Source organism: Podarcis liolepis, assembly GCF_965112155.1.
Source record: "Podarcis liolepis genome assembly, chromosome: 4".
In the NCBI taxonomy this organism is placed as follows: Eukaryota; Metazoa; Chordata; class Lepidosauria; order Squamata; family Lacertidae; genus Podarcis; species Podarcis liolepis.
In genome coordinates this window covers 85,688,838-85,697,104 of record NC_139558.1, presented here as the reverse complement: position 1 = coordinate 85,697,104, position 8,267 = coordinate 85,688,838, and the positions used below count along the sequence as shown (strand labels likewise).

Below are 8,267 nucleotides of genomic sequence, written 5' to 3'. Positions count from 1 at the left end.
CAGACTGCAGAACAAGCTTCCCTGGTGAGATTCCAAGAAGAGGCAGATGCAAAACCAAAAAAACAAACAAAAACAAAACCCAAAATGCTAAAAATAAGTGTGCTCTTTTGTATTCTTTTCTCTATCTAGAAATTGCAAAGCTGCTTTGAGCTGGAATAGCAAATACTTTATTTGTTGGTTTCTAAAATGAGCCAACCAAGCCAGGAATTTTGTAGTTGTCGGCAAGCAGGTGTTGGATTTGGCTCTGGGGAAAGTGAACTCAGCTCCCTACCATGGAATCATAGCACAATGGGGCAAGTTATTGTCTCTAGCCTTCACACACATTCTAAAATTTAAATTATCTCCTTTCTCCAGCCTTTTTATATTTTTTACAGTCAGTGTCACTCTGTTTCTTTGAGAGAGGTAAACACCAAAAACAGGCGTGCTTTGAGTAAACTCAGGAGAAATGAGGCAACAGTCCCATAGTAGGACCTGTTAACAAGACAAACTAGAATCGTAACTAGAATTTTTGTTTGTTTTTTTTGAAGAACTGGTGCCACACTTGAGAGCTCTCAGGCTCTGCCTTTGCATCTCAGGATATGGGGGCTGAAGGAGTAAAATTGTCAGAGAGTAGAGTGGGTAAGCCAGGTTCTGACTACAGAAGGAATGCCACAAACTTAACAGGCAAAGAAGTATACCAGAGAGAACTTCTGGCTCAGACCGCTTCTTGATGTATTAGTTTTCTGCTTGCTTTCTTCCTCTTGCAAATCTCCCTGCCTGCAGGCTGCAGTGGTGCAGGCTTTAAACCTTTGCCTTAAATTTAGTCAGATCATTGGCCCATAGCTACTGGATGGCAGCAACTTTTGGGAGTTTCCAGCAGTGGACTTCCAAAGTCCTACCAGGCATGCAAAACAGTGAGTTTTCATCATCCTGTGAGCATCTGGTGTTAGCCTCAGCTAGGAGGGAAAGAGTACTTGACTAGACTGGTTTTTACTTGTATCTAGGGTTGTGCAATTACCCTTCCCCGCTCTACCTGTGTGATGTGATATCATCCTTACTGAGGCTCCTGAAGATTTTCATAGACATAGGATAGGACTTTTCAAATATGACTTAAGTTTTGCTTTAAATTAACTGGCAGTTGAGAGATGTGCAAAATCCAGCTTTGCAAATGATGTATGTATATTTTCTGGGTTATATCTAGATCTTCTTAGCTTAACATTCTGTTCCCAGTAGCAATTAAAGCAGGCATAGGCAAACTTGGCCCTCCAGATGTTTTGGAGACTGATGTTTTGGAGATATTCCCATCATCCCTAGCTAACAGGACCAGTGGTCAGGGATGATGGGAGTTGTAGTCCCAAAACATCCGGAGGGCCGAGTTTGCCTATGCCTGAATTAAAAAGTGAGGATTCCATCAAATACAAGGTGGAAGGAGCAGTGGCGTAGCGTGGGGGGTGCCAGGGGGGCCGGCCGCATCGGGCGCAACATGGACGGGGGGCGCTCACACTAGCAGCTCTCTGCCCCTACTAAAATCCACGGGTTAGGGAGCCTGTGCTCGCTCAGCTTGGCGAGGAGGTCGCAGAAGGGGGAGAGCGAAGCCTTCTGCCGGGCAAAAAAAGGAGAGGAAGCCGGGCGGGCGGGCGGGCTGGCTGGCTGGCGGGGGTCTGGCTGCACCTGCTGCTGCCGTTGCTGCTGCTGCCGGGGCTTTGACAGCTTGGCGAAGCGGAGGGAGAGGAGCTTTATGGTAATTGTGGCTCTCTCTCCACTGGCCGCCTGGCTAGTGAGCCGAGCCGAGCAGGGAGTCTGGCGAGGGGGCGGGAAGAGACTTTTCCACCTCGCCTGGTCAAAAAGGAGAGCGGAGTCTCCTCAGGGCGCCCTCAGGCAGGGCAAGGCAAGCAGAGCGAGGAGGAGAGAGAGGGGAAGGGGGGGGGAGCAGCCAGGAAACGCTGCGGTGTGGAGGAGGAATCAATTAAGGAGAGAAAGCGAAAGGAAAGAAAAGAGGCAGCTCCAGGAGAGCGCGGGGGAAAGAGAAGCCTCGCTGCTGCTGCTGCTTGGGAGAGTAAATTACTGTACTTGCCTTGCCCCAGGTTAGGGGGCGCAAATTAATTGCCTTGCCCCGGGTTAGGGGGCGCAAATTACTTGCCTTGCCCCGGGTGCTGATAACCCACGCTACGCCGCTGGGAAGGAGGACTCCAGGTGCAGGGAAATAAGTTTGCTGGTAAGAGTCAGAGGCTCCCTTCACTCTTTTCCATCACCCCTTCAGAAGCTCAGGAATATAGCCACCCCTCCCAATTTTGTGTCGTCTGCATATTGGGTGAGCATCCCCTCAGTTCTTTCATCCAAGTCATTTATAACGACGTGCACAACTGGCAGTGCACTTAAAAGCTCCCAGTTGTGCATTGGAAGCCATGTCTCTAGCTGTCCCACACCTGATATATGGCAACAGGTGTGGGGCAGGTGTCCATGATTGGGGGGAAATGACCTCATAGGCCACATCTGAACTCCTGGAGGGCCAACTCTGGCCTGCATGTGGGAGGTTCCCTATCCCATTGTAGCTGGTGTACCAGCTAAACTTAGTTAAAGGAGCTCTGGGTCAACCAGGCTGCCTGATATTCCAGTGGCAGAAGTGGGTGAGCTGTCACTCCATATTCCAAGGCTACTAGACATGTCCAGTCCTTGTTGGTCTGAGAGCATTGCTCCTGCTTTGGGGGGTGGGAATGCACTTCTAAAGTCCATGGGACTTCACTGAGCACACTGATACCTTCATCCCGCTCCCACCAATTGTTTCATTCTGCCTCTGCTTTGGCTACAGTCCTGTTGGGACTCACCACTTAAGTTTACTATTAGTAGTAGTTGTAAAGCTAAAAGAGAGATGAGCCTCTTTCTAATCTTCCCCAATAAGCTAGCTTCATCTGAATTCCTTTAGATGTTTCAGCTGATCAAATCCACCTTGGAATTTGTCTAACAGGTGAAAAATCAGTGGTAGCTCTAATTAAAACCATGAGTGACTTCATCCTGACAAACCGTTTCACAGGCAGTTGAAACGAGCGCTGATACGACTGAAAACTCCATGGCAACTCCAAGTGAATTTATTTTTGTTTGGCTGGGGGGGGGGGATGTATTTGGCACAAACATAGTTTTGCACACGGACTATCAGAGGATAGTTCAAAGTATTGTTTGATGCAAGGTCATTTTTTTAAAAAAAAAAAGTAAATGGAGAATTTAGCGATTTAACTTCCCTGATACAGGACAGCAGTGTTAGGTATCTTCACAGCTAATTAGACCTACCATTTCTACATGCCCCTGGAGGGAATTAATTACAGTGATATTCAGAAGTGAAGTTTACCTGCTTTGAATATGAAAAGATCTCAATTCAGTTCACACAAGTTCTGCGTAGTAGGTACACGCACTGCACTGAATATTCTACTAACAACTCTCTAAAGGAATAATTAATTCAGCTTATGCTGACCTGGAGCACTATCTTTCCTGTATTCTTCCCCAAAAACACAGAATTCTCCATAGAATGCTACACAGAGACTACATTATTAAGGACTGGCATTTAAGCTCCTAAGCTTTCAAGTTAACGTATTAAGAAGGGCTTGCTTCTCAGAGTAAGAAAATCTAGAACTTGCAAAAGGAATACAATAACCTTTCGTGTTAACCTTGATAAGCGTTCAGTCTACCTGCACAAAATGTTCATCCCTGGAATGGAAAAATAAATCTTAAGATATTCACTGTGTTCTAGGGAAGCAGGGTTTTTTTATGATTCAAGACTGAACATGCTGGGACACACGCAACACAATTTGGTAACTGGAATAAATGATGCAAATTACAAATGTTTCCATTAATGCATTTAATCTCCATTTTCATTATTTTGAACCTGTAATAGCAAAACTGCCTTACAATGAGTCAGATCTTTCATCCATCCAAACCAATATTGTGCAATATGGCAAAGGATCTCGAGGGACACAGGTCACTTTCAGACTGGCAGTATTTTGAAAGTGGGATTGTGCAATTAAACTGGTCTAAAAAGCTGTGACATTCAAATTTGTTTTTTAAATGGATTTTCTTTAGTGATTAGAGGAGTGATGGAGAAATGCAGAACTTTGGCACAAATAAATCAAGATGAATACTCAATAAGCAGGTCATCTGGACGATCCCGCAGGATCTCTGGCATCTCAGTGGCTCTCCTAGCCATTCTGCTACTTGAGAACCTTTTGAATGGAGTCACAAAAATACATTCATCCTGGACCTTCTGCATAAAAAAATAAGGGCTCAGCCACTGAACTATGACTCTTCCTGTCCTTAACTAGGTAAGGGAAGTTAAAACTCTCAGGGGCATGTGAAACATTTCAGAAAGGGGATGTACCATTATCAGAGAGCACCCTTACCTGCTAGTTTTATCCAAAAGTGCTTTGGCCTCTCTAAAAAGAAGATCTTCTAACCATCTAGCATTCCTTTTTAAAGACAGGTTTCCAATCACTGACCACCTTCCAATGGCTAAAAGGACATGATTCTGTGTTAAAGCACAGAGAGATGCTCTAAATATATGAAACTATTTTCTCCTTGTGGATAAATTAAAGATTATCCTGTGTGGCAAATTTTATAAACAAGGTGCTAAACAAACATAAAACTTTAATGAAAAGATTGCACCCTCAAATATGTTACATAACATTCACCATTATTTCCATTATACCTTTTTGAAATATTATGTGTTGGTGGTTTTGTAATATTTTTAATAAACTGTCTCATTTCAACATTAACATTTGTGTCGACATAATTATCAGTACAATTTTTGCAATGGCTTTCTAGACAGATGTGAATTCACTTCACAAAAATACCAGGTTATGATTCTGTCCTTGTACACCCAAGGTTACTTTGGGAGAGAATCCGAGATATCCCAAAAACCAGCACTGCTTCCATGCATATCTTTAGCATGGTATGATAATATTCCATTCCACTGGACAGATTTCTCCCACTCAACATAGGATAGGACTTCTGTACTGAACAACAAAGAGACTCTCAACAGAAAGTGAAAGTATGGGCAAATATTTTCATATGTGAATATTTCCCTTTGAGATGAACTGAACCAATGCTTACAGAGTCAAAAATATGTTATATAATAGTGCTCATTATACCCATCATACCCTTTTGAAACTTTTTGCATTGTTCGCTTCTGTGATCTAGAGTGGTTTTCATTCCTCTATTGATTCTGAGGGAGAGATTCTTAAACTCATTCTTCTAACCTTATTACGTAGCACAAACCTGTAATACACACCCATGCCAACAGCAGCAGTCACCGTGGAAAGGACCAACACACTTCCTACAATGCTACCTACACTGACACCATTCCAGTTTTTTGAAATTGGCCCACTGTCAATGCTGCCCCCATATCCTTCCTTTAGACAGTCAGGAGGGGCCCAACCATAAGAACAATGGCAGTGTTTGTGGTTGTTGCATATTCCCCTATTATGGCACTTTGTGACATTACAATCATACTGCAAGAGGGACACGTTCTTACATTCCCTACTAATACACAGCATGCCAGTGCCACAAGGTGTACCGTCTTCCACTGCTCCAAGATCAGCTACCTCCATTCCACTGTGGTAGTCTGTAGCCCAGCAGTTACTTTTGCCAATGGTGGTTTGAATGATGGTTTGGTGTTCCTCCAAGGTAGGTAGCCCATAAATATTACTACACTGCATTCGGCCACATAGAATATTTTCAGCATTGCATTTCTTAAAAATACCATGTTCAAGGCCACAATTGCCAAAGCGATCACCTCGAGCATTCAGTCCTCTGAAACAATCCTCTGAAGCTCGTACGGTTTTCTTGCCAAATATCTTTTCACACTGCCCATTCGGAGTACTACAACGACCATGATAGCAATAGACTCCATCACCGCAAGGGGCACCATCTTGTATGTAAACATCTTCTGGACACTGGTCTGAAGTCCCAGTGCAAAACTCAGGCAGGTCACACATACTAATACTCTTTCTGCAAATGGATCCAGGGGGACGATACTTGCACCTGGCACAACACAGTCCAGAAGAACAATTGGCGAATGGATGCAATGTGCAATCTGGCCTGCAACATCGATCTGATTGACACTGCACAGCTGAACCACAGTCGCATTGCTCTCCTTTTTCCACTACTTTGTTCCCACAGTATTTGAGTTTATACATTTGATCAGGGTCTGGTGGAATCAACAAGCAAGGTGCGTCCTTTAGATTGAAATATTTATGGTAACTGCAGTTGCTAAACTTATCAGTCCGTGAGTACAAAGCAGACATAATGCAGGCACGTCGATCACATGTACAGTTTGGTTCATCATGGCTCATACCAAGATTATGTCCAAATTCATGGGCAAAAAGTACAGAAAAATCAAACAAATTGAAATTTCTTGATACTTCAACACCAGTAGCCCTGTTATCACAAATTTGTGCTACATATGCTCGCCCAAGATTCCTTCCATACGACCTGTATACAATTAAGTGAGCAGCATCATTCTTTAGATGGTTAAGTAGAATGTCATGTCTCCATACAGTAAAAGCTTTAAGTGTCCTTACTAAAGTTTTACCAATATCTATGAGGTTCTTTTCCGTCCATATCTCCAGTCCTGCTACAGACACTTCAACCAAAAATGGCTCAAAAAATGAATTTACTGTGTGGATGGTCTCGAGAAGTTTCATAGCTATATCAGTTTCATTTTTATTAAACTTAACGTATCGTTCATGCTCCACCACAAATGCCACTTCTGCATGTCTCTTGTGTGGCCACCAGAGTTCTGCTGGAGGACTTCTGACAGCCACTTGCTTTCTGTCCTGGATTATGGCCTCTTGATGCCTTTGCTCTTCCTCCGTCAACCCACACCTCATGTGCATGGCACCCTCCACTGTTTCCAGTCGATACACCACATGCTGAAAGGTAGCAGATGGCTGGACAGGTTCAATTTGATATGTCTCATTGTTAAGTTGTAACAGGCCCCTGAGTCCCTCTGAGCAAGTGCTGAGAGTGACTGAAGAGAGAGGCTTGTCTTGTATGAAACCACTGTAGAAACAATCATCCCTGATGTAATGATAGTCAACCTGGAGGTCCCCTTCCTTATTGTACGTGAAGATGGGGAAGTCTTTAGGAGCAATGCCCTTCTTTTGCTGGAGATGCACCACCTGGCCCTTCCCCTCAATCTGCAGCAGGTAGCTGACATACCGGGTTTCCTGTAGTCCATACCTAAAGCTCAGTTTCCTTGGGATGGTCACCTCATAAGAGGCATACCTAAAGCCCTGAGGTGGTGTCTGGCCACGGGTCTCAATCAGGAGATTCCTCAAGAACATAATGAGCAGCCATGCCAGGCTGCCACTCATTTTCCCAGAAAGATGAAAGAATCTCTTGAAGCACCACCTCTGGCATCTTATCCCTGAGAGGGAAGTCCCAAACAGTTGTTACCAGGTTAGTAGATAGGTGGGAAGGAGGCTATGTGTGAATTAGAAGAAGAGGAAGATATGTTGCCTAGCAACTGCCAGTGTGCTCCGTCTGTGGAATGTGGGCGGAGCTTGGAGGATCAAAGATGGAACAGAATGGTAGAGGAAGAGCAAGCAAGAGAAGGTTCCTAAGAAGTTTCTGCCTGAGAGGGTTGCAGGAAGAAGAGCAAAAAAAAGAGTCTTATAGCACCCCGTGGACTGACAAGTTTTATTTCGGCATCAGTCAGTGGACATGAGGCCACTTCATACAGTGGATGGGTTATGATCCTCAGTTGTCATGTATGGAAAATGAAAAGTATTTTCTGTGACAATTCAATCAGCATTTAGATGTATGCAACATATAGAAACTGGCTTAAACATAAAGAACCATGTGAAAGGGGAGCAAGAGGATGTTGAAATTGTCCATCAACAACTAGCACAGTCTTTCCCACTATGACAAACTGCCTTTCTATATAAATTATGGCCATTATTTCTACATTTACCTATAAATGAACAAATGCCAATTTTATGCCACCTTGCATTTCCCTTTTTGGTGATGCATTTTCTCATTTTTAGCGATGTACATGTGGCCATCCCACACCTAATACGGGTGATGAGGTGTTCTGCATATATTTAGAGTGGAAGGGCAGGGCCTGAACATCATGGGGCCCAATCTGGACAAAGTGGTACCAATTCTAACTTTTAGCTTTGCCTGCTACCTTCATCATCTGGAAGGCATGTTAGACTTCCTGTGGCCATTTCCCTATCTTATATGATTCAGGAGAATGAACCGAAAAAAACATTGCCCTTTAAAGAACCTCAATTGGTAGA

General features: G+C 43.8%; 1 protein-coding gene across 1 annotated transcript; it reads right to left on the bottom strand.

Annotated features, from left to right (window-relative positions):
• Positions 1–5,009: 5,009 nt before the first annotated feature.
• Positions 5,010–7,703, bottom strand: LOC310705118 (disintegrin and metalloproteinase domain-containing protein 20-like). Its single transcript, XM_083499566.1, has one exon. The coding sequence runs from the start codon at positions 7,338–7,340 to the stop codon at positions 5,172–5,174; it is 2,169 nt and encodes a 722-aa protein (XP_083355692.1). The 5' UTR covers positions 7,341–7,703; the 3' UTR covers positions 5,010–5,171.
• Between the last annotated feature and the right edge of the window lie 564 nt (positions 7,704–8,267).

Coding starts and splice junctions, on each gene's coding strand:
- LOC310705118 (XM_083499566.1), bottom strand. CDS start 7,340: ATGAGTGGCAGCCTGGCATGGCTGCTCATTATGTTCTTGAGGAATCTC.